At 42.2% G+C, this 18,285-nt stretch overlaps 1 protein-coding gene across 18 annotated transcripts in view; it reads left to right on the forward strand.

The window, feature by feature from the left end:
* The window catches only part of PTPRK (protein tyrosine phosphatase receptor type K), a 482,195-nt gene that overhangs the window by 274,694 nt on the left and 189,216 nt on the right, over positions 1-18,285 (forward strand). For all 18 annotated transcript variants that reach the window (XM_048491075.1, XM_048490937.1, XM_048490928.1 and 15 more), the window contains exon 6: positions 792-966. In XM_048491075.1, coding sequence (XP_048347032.1) covers positions 792-966 — 175 coding nt within the window. The remainder of the gene's footprint in view (positions 1-791; positions 967-18,285) is intronic.

Consider the following 18,285-nt stretch of genomic DNA (forward strand, 5'->3'; position numbering starts at 1 on the left):
CAAAAAGCCTTTTATTTCTGCTTCTATGGAATTCCTTACAACTAGTGCCTTACTAGTACTTCTGTATCTTTTGGGGAAAGTTCTGGAAAAAATAAGGAATATGGTTCTTTATCAAGAGAAGAGTTGTATTAGGTGACATTTGAATGAAGATTGATTCCAATTTAAAATCCTGTTTATGGGAAGGAAGGAACTTCAGTTTACCCAGGTACCTGCATCATGACACAAAGGCAAATTGGTTTTTGATCCCCAAACTCCCCAAACCAAGAAGCCTTCAGTTGCTCTCCATGCATAAGGAGAGGGAGTGTGTCTGAGCACAGCAGCAAACTGAGTACTCTGAGAGATCTGAATGTAGGCTGAAATGCACCTGCCAGTGCAATATGCTGCTGCTGTCCTTCACATAGAAATCTTTTTAAACTCCCAAAAGCTGGTGCTAGAGTTTGTGCAATGAGAGTGGACAAAAAGTCACTTTTACCATGAGAAGGCACAAGCTGCCTGCATCTTCCTGCTGTCCTTATGGTACTTTCAGGGCTCTGTGAGGAAGAAGTGATTTCAGCTGAATCCCCCTTCTCACTGTCATCCCTGACTGTCATGGCTTCTGTTCATGAAAGCCTTATGATCTTCAAAATCAGTTTGTTTGTTTTTTGGAGCGGGGTGGTGATCTATAAATGCTGTTGGGGGATGGAGAATATGGAGGGGTCAGTGCTGTTCATTTAATATTGATAACTTGCTGAAATTGTTATATGACCAGAAATACGTTTTTAAATCATTGGTTTGGGTTCCTTTCTTTCCAGAGACGAAATGGAGAAGATATTCCAGTGGCTCAAACTAAAAATATAAACCATAGGCGATTTGCTGCTACTTTTAAACTTAAAGAAGTGACAAAAATGGATCAAGATCTGTATCGCTGTGTTACTCAGTCTGAGAGAGGATCTGGAGTCTCTAACTTTGCTCAACTTATTGTTCGAGGTAATACTATAATATTTTTTTCCTTCCGAAAACCACATTTGTGAGATTAATACCTAACCATGACTTCAGTGTATTTTACTACATGCTGAATCAAAAATGATATAAAACGAGGATGAATCCACCATGCAAGGACAGAAATCCTTAAAAAGATGAAAATGTATGGCTGATTTCTACAAAAGTTGACTCTTTAACAGTGCTTTTTGGGGGTGGGAGCAGCAGTGCCACATACAGGGACAGTCCCCCAACAGTGCCACTGATCCACTCCATAAGAGCCATTCTTGAGATGGCAGTGAAAAAAGACAAGCTGGAAAAAAGGGTTGGTGGTACAGGAGTGCTGACATGGAGGGGGTAAAGTTGGAGCTGAGGCTGGGGCTGTGACTGAAAGGTTGGCTGAAAGCTAGCAGAGTCAGAGGAAGGGGGGAAGAGCAAAATGCAAAAGCCAGGCCAGAGTCAGGATCAAACAAAAGTGGGCTGAAGGAGGGACAACCCATACATTCCCAAAGGGGAAGCTGGGGGCAAAGTATTGGGTCAGTGGCAGAGGGCCAGCAGTGTCCCTGCCACTTGGGGGTAGTCACGCTGATGAAGCCAGCCCTGCTGCAGGGGACCACAGGGAGTAGGACAAGTCGTCCAGGAACCCCTCCATCCATGCCTGCCTTTCAGCAATACCCGTACCATGGAGAAAAAAGACTCAAGGTGGCCAGAGGCCTTGATAAAGTGGTCAGCAGACCACAGACCATTCAGCGATCTGCCCATGAGTGGGCTCCAGCCACTCACGGTGCTCCTGCAGGCACTCCTGCTTGATGGCTACCAAATAGATAACAGCATCTGAGGATGGGTGGAGTACAAGCCTTGTGCTCATGACCCAGGCCAGGGGCCAATGCTGTTGATGGTGCCACTATCTGATAATGTGGAATCTGTGATGAATACACCAGTAGACTTATGCAACCCGGTGATGCTGAGCGACTGCAGAACAACAATCTTGGGTATGGTGCTTCGTTCAGCTGAGGGAAAGTGTGCACAGGTGTTCAATGACAGCAGGTTTGAACTCCTGGGAAATGGGAGCCATATCTGCCAAAGGGATGGAACATCATAACGCACCCTGCTGAGACCTCAGAACCATCAACAACCTCCCCCCCCCCCCCATTCCTGCGTGCTAGGATCTAACCATCAAGGCATCAAAAACCACAGCTGTGACACTCTGATTCCATCTGGGCGTATTAGCAGAAACAGCTCTGGGGACAGCCCAGGTCTTCACAGAAACATCCGTGATCATGTCTGCTTATCAGTGGAGGAGGATGAGCTGGCCTCAATATAGAAAGAATTCACTGTCACTTCCAAAATGTGGTTGGCACTGTGCACTGTACCCATAGCGTCCTGACAGCCTCTCACAAGAATTTCAAGGTGTACCAAGATCAGCACCATTTCTCCAGCATCAGTGCGTAGGTATCCTATGACTGCCATGGCATTTTCTCTGAGTTCATGATGAAATTCCCTGGAAGTGTTCACAATGCACAAATAGTCACTGCCTCTGGCCTCAGACTGTTTCTGCTGCAGTGGCCAGAGGACAAGATGTAGCTCCTAGGTGAGTTGGGGGCTAGAGTTTGGGGGAAATTCCTGGGACCCCAACTGACATGCTTCCACACCCACACTCAACAGCTGAAGGTGGTTACCCGCTCACGCCATACCTGTCCACCCCCTACAGCTGTAACTAGCCCAAGAATAGAGCTATCCACAATCAGGCCTATGGCAAGACCTGAATTATCATTGGATATGCTTTTGAACAACTCAAGAGGCATTTGAGTTGCCTCCACAACACTGGCAGCCATTGGGGATAGCAATCAGAGCTGGTGTTGAAATAGTTTGCCTTGTGTTCAATATTTCATAAAATTATGGTGCTTTAGTGCCTTCCCCTTTTTCCCTGGCCCCGGGAGGATCCATGGGGCAGTGGTGAGAAGGTGGAGGAGGGGCCCAAGGAACTGGTCGCATTGCAGGACCTCCAGTGCCATCTTGCCAGGGAGCAGATATAGGATCTTTTACGATGCTGCCACCAGGCAACTCAATGGCTCGGCTCTACTGGTTGGCTGGGGTGTGGTCCCCTGAGGAACATGACTGTGTCCATTGCTGTCACTGATGAAGGGGTTGCTATCCCTACTGGACCTTGTCTACCTGTGATCTGCCGATGCGGTCGCCCCTGTATAAGGAAGGCGACGTCACTTTCCCCGGCAAAAGGAGCATTTACACTGGCAAAGGACAATAAAGATGGCACTGTGGTGTGGTGTGGTGAGAAACGGCAATGTGGGGATGGTGGTGGTGGGTTAACACTGCCTCCACAGCACTTTCACCCCCCCCCCTTTGGAGTGCACTGTAAATAATAATTAAATATCTTGTTGCATTTTCATTTACCTTTAAGTTAATATAAATGAAAATCTTACTAGAATGTTAGTTTACTTTTAAAATAAGTTATTAACTTCTATGTTTTCCTTTGAAATGTTCCTTTGTTACTTTGAAAAAAGTTTCTGAAATACATCAGAGTTAAATTAAAAGTATTAAACTATTTAGCTGTCTAGCATTCGTGGAGAAATTCAGTGAGACCTCAAAGGGAACCTCCCTTAAAAACCTTCATTGTTCTTGTCAAGCAGCTTTCTAATCTCCCATACAATCCTAGTACCAGTTTAGTAGAAGGGATTTAAAGGTATCAATAATTTTTACAAGGATTAAGCCACCTGTTTATTGCTATTATTTCTGATTGTTGTGCATCTGTGTGCATCCACACACTGAAGAGAAATGTAACAACAACAATGTCAACCCCAGGACCAGGAAGTTTTCAAGGCAAGCAGAGGTGTTCTGATTTGCCATTGGCCCCCTCTGCATAAGTCACCACAAGCTTCCTTAATGGTCTCCCATTAATGGACTCTGCTTAGCTTCCAACTCTGTCAAAATCTGCCTAAAATGAATAATGCTCTAGTAATGTTTAAACATACAACATTAAAATTCTTGATTGAGATGAAAGTTTGATCCTTGCATCTGTGCTTCCATGAGTCATGATTGTAGTCAGTAGCAAACTCTATGCTGGGGATAATTAGGAAAGGAGTTGATAATAAAACTGCAAGGATTGTCATGCCCTTATTTAAAGCTGTGGTGCGACCGCACTTGGAGTACTGTGTTCAGTTCTGGTCGCCACATCTCAAAAAGGATATCGAAGAGATAGAAAAAGTGCAGAGAAGGGCAACGAGGATGATTGAAGGATTGGAGCACCTTCCTTATGAGGAGAGGCTGCAGCATTTGGGACTCTTTAGTTTGGAGAGGAGACGTCTGACAGGGGATATGATTGAAGTCTATAAAATTATGCATGGGGTAGAAAATGTTGACAGAGAGACATTTTTCTCTCTTTCTCACGATACTAGAACCAGGGGGCATTCATTGAAAATGCAGGGGGGGAAGAATTAGGACTAATAAAAGGAAACACTTCTTCACGCAACGTGTGATTGGTGTTTGGAATATGCTGCCACAGGAGGAGGTGATGACCACTAACCTGGATAGCTTTAAAAAGGGCTTGGACAGATTTATGGAGGAGAAGTCAATCTGTGGCTACCAATCTTGATCCTCCTTGATCTCAGATTGCAAATGCCTTAGCAGACCAGGTGCTCAGGAGCAGCAGCAGCAGAAGGCCATTGCTTTCACCTCCTGCATGTGAGCTCCCAAAGGCACCTGGTGGGCCACTGCGAGTAGCAGAGTGCTGGGCTAGATGGACTCTGGTCTGATCCAGCAGGCTAGTTCTTATGTTCTTTTACTTTTTTGTGGGGGAGGGGGAATATAAGTTGTGGGGGAGGAAAAATAGTTTCTGGCAGTGAATTCCTTCCAAAGATATCTGGTCCCCCATTCCCCCCAATCTGATACTTTCCCCTGATGTGCCGAATTCCTATCTAGTACTTTGGATATCAGTTTAAAGCTTGCATGCATAGAGTTCACTGCTCCTTGTTCTGTTTGAAAAGCAATACTAATGTTTTCTTGTTTGTCTGGATACCCACCAAATAAACCTCGTTAGTCAAAAAGGTACCCTGGGGGATGAGCTACCCTGGTGTTAAAACTGTACTGAAAATTAACTATAGTGACAGGTCCTATATCTCAGTGGCACTTTAAAGCTGACATCCTGCTACATGGATACAAAAGATGGTAATTTTAAAGGAAATTTTTGGGCCACTGATATGAATTGCCTTTAATAAGAGCTGGCATAGTATCGCCCATTGTCAAAGATGACCCAGGGGTAAGAGTTTATTAGTGCATTTCCTTCTAAACCGAAAGTGACATGGCATGCTTAAGGTCTTTTTGTTGCTGTTTGGAACAAATGAAAATTTCAGTGTGGAGTGCTCATGCTGAAGAATATCGATCTGTGTGTTCCCACACCCGCAGGAATATGAAAAAAGTTACAGTGAAACGAAATCTACTTTGTCATATCTTGACTATTTTTTCCATATCGTTTTGAGTAATGAGACTATCTTCAGCTTGTAGGAGACAAATTTTGACAACATTGGTAATTATTGAATGAGAGATGAATAACAGCAGCTGCTACTGAAAAGTATTAAAACTAGCGATATTTGATTGCCTGTGGAAGCCATACAGTTAACAGTTATAATTGGTCAATCTCCCTGAGGATGGCAAGAAGGAAGCCTAGAAATTTTTAAATGAAAATATTGCGCTGTTCAGATAAGTTTTTTTATTGTTGCATATTTCTTTGTGACTTGAATGAAAAGCTTCAGAGAACGTTTTGATTGTTGTTAGGGGATATCTAGATTTTGATCGGATGTAAGGTTTCTTAATGTTATTGCATTAGTTATCTACATCAGGAATCTCCCCCTGTTCCCTTCACAAGACAGAAGATCCTATACAGCATTCATATGTATGTTTACAGGGGAAATAGTGATCTCAGTAATGCTGTGCAGGAAGCCTGTGGCTTGGGCTGAGCAGTATTGATTTAAATTGGTTTCCATGGTGCAGCTGTCACTCTTAGGTATTTGGGTAAATAGTGCCTGACCCCATCCTTGCTTCCTGAACAATATGATTAGCTCTGTGTAGATTCAGATAAAAAAATCTAACTGAAAAATCACTTCAATATTCCTTCAGTTTTTGAGATGTATGACAGACATTATTGGCCGAGTTCTGCTAATGTTATGTAGTATTGCCAAGATCCTTAAAAGAAAAGTGATACGGTATCTCTCAATCAATCACATTTTATTCCCCTTTTCTTCCAAAGAGTTCAGGACAGCTTGCGTGATTATGTTTTTTTATTCTCACAACAATCCTGTCAGATAAGCTAGAGTGAGAACGTTAGACTGGCCCATGGTTACAGTGAGCTTTATGGCAGAGTGGGAATTTAAACCTGGGCCTCCTAGTTCAACACTAATCACAACCTCACATTGGCTCTTAGACGGATTCTGCCTGGGCCAAAAACAGCGGTGTAAAAACAGTGTGAAAATGGTGCAAACCCTTTTACACGTTTTTAAATCCTTTTACACCGTTTTCACACCGTTTTCACACCACTACTTTTTGCTCATGTGGAATCTGCCTTAGTCCTGTTTTGTAATGAAATCAATACCAGCATCGTTAGGAAAGTATGGAAACTATAATGATAGAATGGAGCAAGTAGTGTTTATTTTATTCCATCCACTTTGGAAGTAGTTTGAAATCTCAGATCAGATGCAGAGTTACACAATATACCCTTAGCAAACTTATGAGAGGTAGGAAAATTTTGAATGCATTTTTTTTACCCTCAGTGCACTCTATATCTTGGACTGCATCCAGACTAAATTTTACAATGACAATGGAACTTTACTGACTCCCCCACCTACTGCAACCCAATGATCTCTACCACTTGGTGTTCTTGGAGGATGAGGACCCTGAGAAATGATGCAAGGGGATCTGCATCAGAATCCAACCCCTTCTCTGACTGCAGTCCATTTAGTAAAGCAGTACAAAACAGTGAATGTTGTGAAAGCAGAATTCGCTATGCTGAGTCAAACCTGTGGGTCACTTAGCGCTGCCAGCAAGCATTGACTAGCGAAATATACCATCAGCATTCACAAAAAGTGAGTGGTAACCTTACCTTTTACCATATTTTATGCACTCCTTGAAGAAGAGGTAATATTAAAATGTACTAGATGTACCTTAATTCATTGTACCTTAAATGTACCTTAATTTCTTGCAACAGGGAGCCAGAGACTGAGGCAGATTTTGCATGGGCCAAAAACAATGGTGTGAAACCGGTGTAAAATGGTTTAAAACAGTGTAAAAAGGTTTACACTGTTTTCACACTGCTGTTTTTGGTCCATGCGTAATCCGTCTGAGTGACCTTTGAAAATGATAGTTATACTTTATAATGGTTAAGAGCAAAGTTGTTTGGTTCTTTATCATTCTTCACATACATGTGCCTACATGTGCACACATACACATGAGCAGCAGAAGAAATGGACACAACATTATGAATAAAAAATATGGAACACAAACTTTCTCTCCTTGGAGGAGAAGGTCCTGGAATGGGTTGCTTAGAATGCTGATATCAGTTGCTTTGGATACCATTCCATCAAAAGGAAGGGTATAAATGAAGTAAATAAAAATATGAATCAGTGGTTGGAGAGATGCATCACACAGAGCATTACATCATGTTGTGGGAATGAGTCATCATTTCAGAGAAGCAGACAGGGTGTGATGGACTGCAGAGGAAAAGGTGATTATAAAGTGCAGGCCATTATTGTTTATCATTATTGTCTGCAGCCATTATTGTTTATCTTTCAGAGTGAGAAATAAACCTTAGGAACAAGAGAAGCCCCCTGATTGGCTGTAGTATCCTGCACTTTTATTGTCCTAATAGCTTGATGATGCACAGAGGGAGGAGGTTAACTCCCTGAAAAGAACAATTTGAGAGGCTTTTAGACCTTGAGTTCCTGGAGTTAACAGCTATCTGCCTTAACTGTGTTTAAAACCATAACATCTCTGTAGAGAGTAATTCAGTCAAGGTGTGTCATTGGTTCTACTGATATCAGCCTGTGAGCTGTGTGAAAGCAATAACAAACTCAGAGAGAACAAATGGGGGGCGGGTATTGAGGGCTAAGCTGAAGATGGAAGAGTGTATTTCTACAAGGACCATATAAACCAGGGAGGGATATTTCTTCCAGGAAGAGGAAAGAAAAATGTCTGAGTACCAGTTAGTCTGTAGTATTGGGTTTTGCTTTATTTTCCTTTCAGGAGAGTGTTTGGTGTTTATTTGGGGGGTTCTACCAGGGGGATGCTTGTGAGGCTACTGAGTATGGTGCCAGCCTGTGTTAGATCCTGAGGGTGTACTGTCCATTAGCCAGTACCATCTTAAATATAAGTAACTGTACCATCTAGAAACATATAAGCAACTAGCGGGTCCCAGCCACGCGTTGCTGTGCTTATTGTGGTGAGATGGGAAAGGAACAGTAGCAGCAAATCAATTGCAGGGGCCAGCAGTACGTACTCATGCAAACACGCAGCCTGATACTGTGCGATGTCATTGATGTGTGGGCCCGCTGTCCTTGGGGGGGATGGAAAGGCACTCCTCCCACACATCTAGGCTGGCTGGCCATGATCCTTTACCTGGGAGTAAGTTTGGTTGGTGGCAATGGGTGTCGCTTCTGAGGAAACCCTCTGAGGGGTGCGACGCAGCCATTTAAAGTATGTCATGGTTGCTGTACCGAGCTTACTCCTGAATAATGCGTGCCTGGTTTTCTTAACTGTAACCGTAGTATTCAGGGAATGTAGGGTGCCTGGGCCCTCCCTCCCGTCCCTTGCATGTCGCCCCTCACTCTCTTCCCTCCCTCCCTCACTTCTCTTCCCTTTCATGCCACCCCTCCCCTCCCTTCCCTTTCCCTACGCTAGGGTGGGTGGGTCATATCAAGATGCTAGGCCCCCTGCCTCCCCTCCCTTGCATGCCACCCCTCACTCTCTCCCCTCTCTCACGTCTCTTCCCTTGCATGCCTCCCCCTCCATCCCTTTCTTCTCCCTCCCTCTCTTCCCTTGCATGCCACCCCTCCCTCTCCCTCCCTTCCCTCTCCCTCGTGTGTGTGTGTGTGTGTGTGTGTGTGTTTCACTTCCACTCGAGTTACTACCTATGTACTGTTTTCACTGCTCATATCTGGCCATCTGAGTGAACATTCTAAGCAGCACGAACATTCTAAGGGTGACAGTTACACACAGGCAGCTGCATGTCCTTCACCATGGAGTGCCAGGAAAAAGGCGTTTTACCTGGGCCAGGTGTGAAATTTCAGGTATGTGAACATCTAAAAACACTCTCACCTGGCTGACTATAGTGGCTGGGAATTTTCAGAGGAATTGGCCCAGCAGTTACTGAGTTATACTATCATGAACAAAAACACTGTTAGCTTTTTATATAGAGAGATATAAATAACATCTAAGCTAACTGAAACTGAAATGTACTAAGTCTGTTCCAGTAAAAAACCAAGTAGTACATATTTGCTGCCAAAGATCTTTTGTATGTGTATGTGAGTGTGTATATATCTCCCCTGCCTGCCTCCATTTCTTCAATCCAAGCTATTTATCTCCCTTTCCCATCTCATCTCTGTTAAATAAATCTTAGATTCAGTTTAAGTTTAGATTTGCCTCATTATTATATGTGCCTTTCTAGGGGGTTTACCTAGGAAGGTTAATACAACAGGCATCCTTCACCTTCTGGGTCAGTTGGAGGGCTGAGGAAAAGTGCTTTTATGTCACCACACACTACCATATCTAAAGCACCTCAGTTCCTGAAGGGAAAAGAAGGGAAAATTCTGAGACAGTGGTTTCCCTGCCTGAACAAATTAGGAAGGTGTGGGAGTCCATCAGTAGAGTTTCACTGGATTCAGTCTTTAATATGAGCAAAGGTGAGAATAAAGAGACTTTGACACAGGACTAGTGTGTTTGAAGAATTCTTACCTTACACTCATATTCTTTTTTTGGGGGGAGGTATGGTCCTTATGCAGAAATTTGATTGTTTGTGTGTGAGATCAGTGGACTGAAGCATGTAAAAAGACATTGACCATCTGACCTTACATAATTTATGAACCTCTGCTGATTTCCCTCTTTTTCTGATAGAGGGAAATCAGCCAGTTCTGATGTTGCTTTATATTCACTTTGGTGAAATGGTAGGAAAGGGTGAAGACCTGAGACGCCATTATATTACAATGTCTGTAATTTTAGAATGGCTGTGTTGAACCTGATAAGAGCTTAGACTGGTCTGCAAGCAATAGTCCCTCTAATTCAGTGATGGCGAACCTATGGCATGGGTGCCAGAGGTGGCACTCAGAGCCCTTTCTGTGGGCACACGTGCACATGTTTGCACGGCAGTGGTTGGAAGCCGCTGTTTCCCAAAAACCTCGCTCAGGGAGTGAGGTTGGGAAACAGTAGCTTTGCGCCGCTGGGAGGGAGCGTGGGCGGCGCAGCTGCGATGCAGCTGCACCTCCCATGCGAACAGCTCCCTAGGGACGGTGTTTTTGCCGTCCCTAGGGCACTGTTATTGGCCCATGCGGAAAGGGCCCGTCTCGAAAAGGTTTGCCATCACTGCTCTAATTGTTCCCCAGTGCTGCGTGGAACTTCCCAGATTCTGTGTGGAACTGAGCCATCTGGGAGAGTTTCTCCTGCTGGTTGGCCCCTTATCAACATGGCACCAATATGGTGGCTATGCATCTGCACAGCTTACAGGAAACATTGTCTGCAAGTGTTGTCTTTCAGACTTGTGTTCAACTGTTTTGACAACCTCTACTACTTTTTTGCCAAGTCCCTTAGACTTTAATATGATAAAATTAATGCTGAAAGCTGTGCAGGAAGATGGTTACCTCCATGCCTCAAAAAACAGATCAGATTCAATGAGACACTAAAGCTATCAAGAAGGTTTCCTAAAACTATTCAGATTTGATGCAAATTATATATTTAAAGCCATTTATTTCAACTGAAATCTGACTGTTGGTTAGAAATTTGTATCCATTCATGTAAGTCTTGCCAAGATTGGAAGTATCTGCTGAGAAATTAAGGAATTTTATAAAGGCACTGAACTAATATTAAATTCCAGGTCTACCTGTTTTACTTCATGAAAACTTTGCTTGGACTGTTGTGGGTTTTCCGTATTGTGTGACTGTGGTCTGGTCATTTTTGTTCCTAACGTTTTACCCACATCTATGCAGAAGCGTAGCTCCAAGGGGACGGGGGGTGCACAACACACTGGGCACGCGCCCCTGTGGGGGTGTGGCAGGGGCGTTCTGGGACGGGGCGTTCCGGAGCAGAGGACGCACCAGTGCGCTGGGCGTTTTCCCCCCTTGCTACTCCTCTACATCTATGGAGGTTGCCAGACCATGGCCAAACAGCCCAGAAAACCCAGAACATCCAGTGGATTTCTGCTGTGAAAGCCTTCGGCAATACAAATTTTGTTCCTTTAAAAAAAAATATTTCTTTCTACTGTTGTGTTTGTTTAGAAAATGAAATCTTGAAAAAGCATGATAAAAGTCATTCTGACTAGCTAGTTCATCACAGACGGTTTCAAAATGATTATTTAAGTTACTGTTATTTGCCACTCACTGATGAACACAAATGGTTTGACATCTCTGTGTTGTGCCGGATTGTTGAGAGCTGATCTGATGGCTGGATTGGTTGACCAATGCACAGTAAAGATGAAAAGGGAAGCAGTTTGGAATTCAGCTATGATGCTAGGAAATGCAAGATGTCAGAGGAGCCATAAATTATATAGAGTTTGAATTGAAAACAAAATCCCTACCTTCCACTGGGGGCATTTTGATCATTTTGATTTATTAAACTTTTATAGCAGTATTCAGGTGAAGCTGAATTACAATACTTAATCTGGCCTAGTTTATGGTCTACTGAGGTTTTGAAACAGAGACTGTTTGAATGAAGATAAATCTAGGGTTAATAAGAAGTTCCTTTTTTCTATGTGCAAGATATGTGCACATCTATTCTTAACAATATAAGTATCTATTTAAGCATCTAGTGACAAAATGAATTGCTTACATCAGAGGAATCCTAAAATATTATGTATTATGTATGGTAACTAAAGCTATTTTCTTTAAATTATACTGTCTGTGCACTATGTTTGTAACTTGGAATTATTATATATGTTTTAAGTATGCCATAGAAAGAAACCCAACTCCCCCTCCCAGTAACAATATCTGAATTCTGTAGAGCAGTGACATTTTTGATCGTCTCTCTCAGTTACCGTAGATGGGCTTTCTAATCCCTGAGCATAGCAATAAAAAGAAATCAATTACTATTAGAGTGGCACTCTGGGTTAGAGGCATTATGGGGTTCACACTTGGTTTTGCAGCAGGGAGATGATACTTAGCTGCAAATCAGGCGTGATGCAAAAGATGGATGAGACAGAGTTCAAGGAGCAGTAATGTGAGGGTCCAGCACTATCATTCCAAGCTGTCGCAGCAACATGATGGATGGTTTGGTGGTAAGAAGCAATAATACTTGACGATGAAAGATTCATCTGCAGATCCCGGGTTGCTTACGCGCAATCTACTGGTTGGTGCTCTAGCAACACAATGATTCCTGGTTTGTTATGAGGTTCTAAATTACTCTACTTAAGCAAGCCAACCAGGTTGTTTAATTAGGAATCCAAGTTTTTTGGCAGCTGCTAATGAAGAAGGTAGCATATCAAACATTCTCGCTTGTTGTAAATGTAATTACCTCATATTTATGCATAATACTTGTTGATGGGATCTTGTAAGCTTATGCTAATATGGTAGGTAATTTGTTACTTCTAAAAATCTTTCTCTGTGTGCCTTCTGGTCATTATCTTGAAACATCATAAATGATCTCGCCCATGAAGTGTAAATGAAAATGAAAAGGATAATTGGATGCTATATGTCTAAATGCATCTGGAATAGGGTTTTTTTTTTGCTATTTTAATTAATTTTTCCCTTGGTTTTCAAATAAGGTGCTTTGCTATGTATCAGTGGCCTTTAATCATCTTGGCTCCTGTATTGTTTGAGAGTAATTTTAAAGCAGTGACACAAGGCTCACACAGAATAGTTCACCTAAGTCCTTGTCTAACAACTTCAAATATTTGATTATTTAATAATTCGCAAGAAAAGGCTAATCATGAATTTCCAAGCATAGCTGAATTTTCTAATGCATTATGAACTCTGGTGCAGGCCTGAAGTTACAGTAGCTGCTGCATCTAAGTTGCAGTATGATACAAGATGCTGGAAGATTCTGACTGCACAAGCACAGCACTGCCTGTTTTGTCTAGAGATCATGTGAGTACTCTGACAATTAGTGAGCATACAAAATGATCACTGTAGCATAACTGCTTTGCTGTTCTTTGAAGAAGAGAGTGCTTTCTTCCCAGACTTTCTTCCCTATCAGCTGAGGCAGTAAGGTGTTTCTTGCCACTCTTGCCCCTTTGGAGGCATGCTACCACCCTAGAAAACTACCCCCTCTCTCACTTATTGATGCCCAGGGGACTTGACACCTAAGGGAAATCTTACATTAGCATGCTATATCAAGGCAGTCAGTGAGGGAGTGTGCAGAATATTTAATTGCACAACTTTAGTACTGCAGGGCACTACTCATAGTAACTAAAAAAATCAGATCTAGATACAACTTAGCAAAATAAAAAGAACATAAATAAAGGTCACTGGCAAAGTTTACCATCCTTGAACATGTAGTCCATCCTTGGAGGAAGGCTGGCCATTGGTTGCATAGTACACCCCCCTCCAGATCATGCCCACAAGTATCCTCCAGTATCACTCTATCAACACATGTAAATATCTCCATCTATCACTGTCTGCACCCCCCCCCAAGCAAAAGAACAACTCCCCGTTCTAGACTCCTCTTAGGGCCTTAGCCAGTCTGGGTGCCAGATTCTTTGGTTCAAGCTTGCCGCTTCACCATATCTCCAATCATGAGATGTTAACACATCAAAGAACTAACATGTTTTCTTTCTTGGTTGTAAATTACCCACTCCATCCAGTGAAGTGCGTTTTTCTCATACTGTGCCAGTCTCTGGGATGCAACCTCATCATTCCATCTCCACAGTAGCTGTTGCCCATCCCTCCCTCATTCACTGCAATCACAATCTGCAAATGTTAGTTAATGCAGCATCATAGCCCAGGTTTTTCATGCATTCAGTGGCCTTCATTTTCTAATTCATTTTCTGCCCATATTTAAGATTTGAAATGCTCGAATGATAGTAAATTCTTGTGTAGATACTTTCTTAGAGCACCCCACCCCTTCCTATCCAGATTTCAGAATGCACCTGTAAAGCATTTTGTACCATAGCACTAATTTTGCCAACCACAATGAAGCACTCAGGTAGACACCACTTAGCTGCTTTCTACAGGCTTTCTAAAACCTGTCTGTAGCCTGGCCCTGTGGAAGCAATCTTTGAACTACTGAATTTGACCACAAGAACCAGGACTGCTTTAAGATGGCAAATGGAGGGAGCAAGTAGACTACTTTCATGCTCATATTAGGCACGGTGAAGAAATTATATCAACTCTACTGTGTTGGCCCAGACATTATTTTGTCTGTGTGGCCATGCCCATGAGAAAAGAAGGGATTCCAGAGCATCTGACCTGATCCACTGTTTTGCTGGGCCCTGATGTTAACCTTCTTGGCCTCCCCAGTTCGAGGGGCTTGAGGGAAAATTTCACTGAGGTTGACTTTAAAAGCAACAGCTCCAGGGACTGGAAGGTTCTCTTTGAAGGTTTAGTTAGAAGGTAGTGTGCTATATAGTTATTTCATATACCCAAGCTCTTTGATTATCAGTAGATGTACAAATTCAGGCAACTCCCTTAAAAGGAGTTTGGTTTTCCCCAGGCCCAGACCCCGCAGCAGCAGTCTGTTAAGGGATGGAAACCTGAGGATAAATGCTTCAGTAACTTAGTTCCTTCATGGAATGAAAGAAAGAACAAGGGTGGTTTTCTAATGTTGGGATTTTCATACAAATACTGACTTCTTAATAAACTGTGCCTCAAATACTCTGGGTAAATACGACTAGGTTAACCAAAAGCAACACCATTATAAGCCTCCTAAGGGAATGGTTGGTCGTGTTTAGAATGACTCAAGGCCAAACTGAGTTTTTAATCCTACTCTTCTAACAAGTTGAACCTGCTCAATTTTCTTCCTTACATATCTAATCCCCCAGACTTCTACAAAATGCAAATTTTTGGATTCCAGGTACCCATGTAAACAGAAAGGCAAGGACATTTGTTCCCCCCAAAGTTGGAAATTTCTTGATCACAAAGCTGAAGCAGTTTGTAGGAGGGAAACATCTTTTGCAAGACAGCTGATCATTATCAGATCCACAAGTCTGTAAGAAAAATCAGAGACCCCCGGTGCTCAGGAAAAACATCTCGCATTATTTCAAATGTGATATTGCTCCTCGTTTTGTCAAAGGACGACCCCCTTATAAATGCAATAAAAGATTACCCTAAAGATGTGAGCTGGCCAGTTTATACCCCTATAAACATTTAACTTTGAGGGAATGCCTTGTACTCGGGCAACTCCTGCTCCAGTCAACATTCCGTGTTCCCTTTGGCATATGTATGAACCATCAAGTTGCAGCTGACTCATGGTGACCCTAGCGAAGGGCTTAAAGGCAGTTGAGAAGCAGAGGTGGCTTGCCATTGCCTTCCACTGTAGTGGTCTCTCATCCAAGTACCAGCCCTGGTTAGCTTTCCAGAGCTGGCAAGATTTTGCTATACCACATTAATTCTTTTTGAAGGTTTTCTTTATTTCTGGTAAAATAATGACTTTCAGATGTGCAGCACTAAGTCTAGGAAGATTAAAATGCTATTTCTGAAAGCTGTGATTTTTATGTCACTTTTGTGTTCATGGATTCTGTCATGTTGGGACCAATGCAAAGGGACCAACTCTCGTAAAGTATTCACAGCTGGGATGTGTGCTGTTTTGCCTGCTTCCTTCAGAATTCTTGGGAGTATCATTTAGCTGCTGGAAGGTTTGAAGCAGGTGATATATAAGCAAGGTAGAGACTGCAAAAAGACATAACACTTTGTGCTATTGTAGTTGCTTTTGTCTGGGTTATTCAGGGTCGTTCAGTGGAGGGAACAGGAACACTCAAAGGTAACCCTTGGCATTCATGAGCTATTGCTGCTTTCCTTCATTCCCCATCCAACCATACTGCATAGATTTGAACCTTACCCAGTTCTAGAGATGTGCAGATTGGTGTGAGTGGATAATAATTCTTGATACAATGGACAGTGCTTTAAAGTGTAGATGTTGCAACGCCTTTGTTATACATGTCTTGCCATGGTTGGTCCATGGGAACATTGGTATGTCTGCTGTATGTGTTCATACAGCAGATAGGTTTGCAGAGTATAGTACAGAGACAATCTTAGACCTTTTTTTGTAGTTGATTCCAGCAGATTTCTCACTTCTTAAATATGTGTGCATGGTTTGGAGACATCATGGCTAGAACTGTATTACATCCACTGTAGTAGGTAATTACATTTTGCAAGCTGCTACAGAAATGCTTAGTTAGTTGTTATATCAATAATTTTGTCAATAAAAGGTTTAAGATTAATTCACAGAATGGAAGTAAGGAATGTTATGGGATGAAGCGTGTGAATACTTGATTTAAAAGCTAAAAAGGTCACGTACACAATGAACCTAAAATGAACCCTGTTGTAGCTTCTGCTGACGGTGCTACAGCTAAAATACTTTTCCTTATTATTTAAGGGCAGTTTGTAAAATGATTGCAGTGGTGTTTCAAATTGAAGTGAATAAAATGCCACGATGATGCACAGGTTGTAAAATTCAGTATGAAGTAGTTAGCAATACCAAAGCCATTTGATGGGTATTGAGTTATCCTATTATATAAAAGGCTAGTCACAGTGACAACTCACTTCCAGCCAATTGCCCAATGCCATTCACTTCCAGCCGGTCACCAAGGGGAAAGGAGCAACAGGATGGGTTGCTCCTCTCAGTGGCCTCCATTAACCCTTGCATGTTGATTCAAGTGTCCGAGAAGAGGAGGAGGTCAAGGCAGAAGCTGGTGATGTGGAGCCAAGGGGGGAGGAAAGGCAGGAGGGGTTGGCTCCTCATTGGGCACTGCTAACCCACCAACAGTTTCCTAGATTATGTTATTTGTTCTTACGAAGGGTTAAGAATAAACACATCTGTACAGTCTTGTATATATTGTAATGTTTAATTGTAATGTTTAAATATAATGTATATATTGTAATGTTGATACATTATGAGGTCACTTCCATGTCAAACCTGCGACTGCTCTGAAATATGACATATAATTATTACAGAGATTCAGAAACCTGAATTTATTACTTGGTGACCTACTGGAAATTCTCAATATGCCGTGAAATTTATTTCTATCTACTTTGTCACATAGCGGTTGTGCTATTCAGCAAGCTGGAAGTAGGATGGGATTCCATCCCTTCTCTTCTCCATGAAGTAACGCAATGGGTCTTGATTCAGAAGAACAACCCTTTATTTCTCAGTCTCCTTCAAATATATTTTGAAAATAAATAAACCAATTCTGGGGACTGATATTTGACATTAAAAAGGTTGAAGTACACATGCCTTCTGCAACTAATGACCAGAACTCTCTTGTATTGTGACTTCTTGTTGCTTTTATTAGAGAGTCCCTTAAGGATTTAATGCTCTTTAGTTTATTTTCATGGAGCAATTGCATTAGCTGGGATCTGAGAGAAAAATATTCTCAAAGTAATGTTGCTGCTTTGCTGTTTTTAAAAGTGTTAGAAATTTTTCTGATCTGATTTTTCATCTCTTTACATTCCTTATTAAATTCCTTGCTCAAAATTCATCTGAGGGAGTTTCATTGGGACCTGAATGTCTTGCAACTTTATCTGTAATTATTCCCATGAGTGCCTCATACTGTTCTAGAAATGGAGTAGGTGATGTTGTTGCTATCAAGTCTAGCCTTGCTTCAGTTAACAGGGAAGAGGAAAGAAACTCTCTGAGTTTTATTTCAGTGACCTTGTTCCAGATAATTCTTGGGGCTCTGATTAAGCATAAGCTAGGAAAACTGTTATTCAGAGTTGCCTTTTTCATAAGGAGCACAAGTGGCATGTGATCGCTCCAAACCTGACAAGCCACTTGAAAGCTCTAAACCTGTCCTAAACTTGCTTGAGAGACTAATATATAATCTCTAATACTGTTACCATGCATAGAGAAGTAGGTATATTTACCTAAAGTTGCAAGTTGGGTTTAAATGAATTAAGCCAAACTGAGAGCAAAATTTCACAAAGTCCACCCCTGCCGGGTTAGTCAAAAGATCTTTTGATTTTCTGGGTA

The sequence above is a fragment of the Sphaerodactylus townsendi genome, linkage group LG01, assembly GCF_021028975.2.
Source record: "Sphaerodactylus townsendi isolate TG3544 linkage group LG01, MPM_Stown_v2.3, whole genome shotgun sequence".
Lineage (NCBI taxonomy): Eukaryota > Metazoa > Chordata > Lepidosauria > Squamata > Sphaerodactylidae > Sphaerodactylus > Sphaerodactylus townsendi.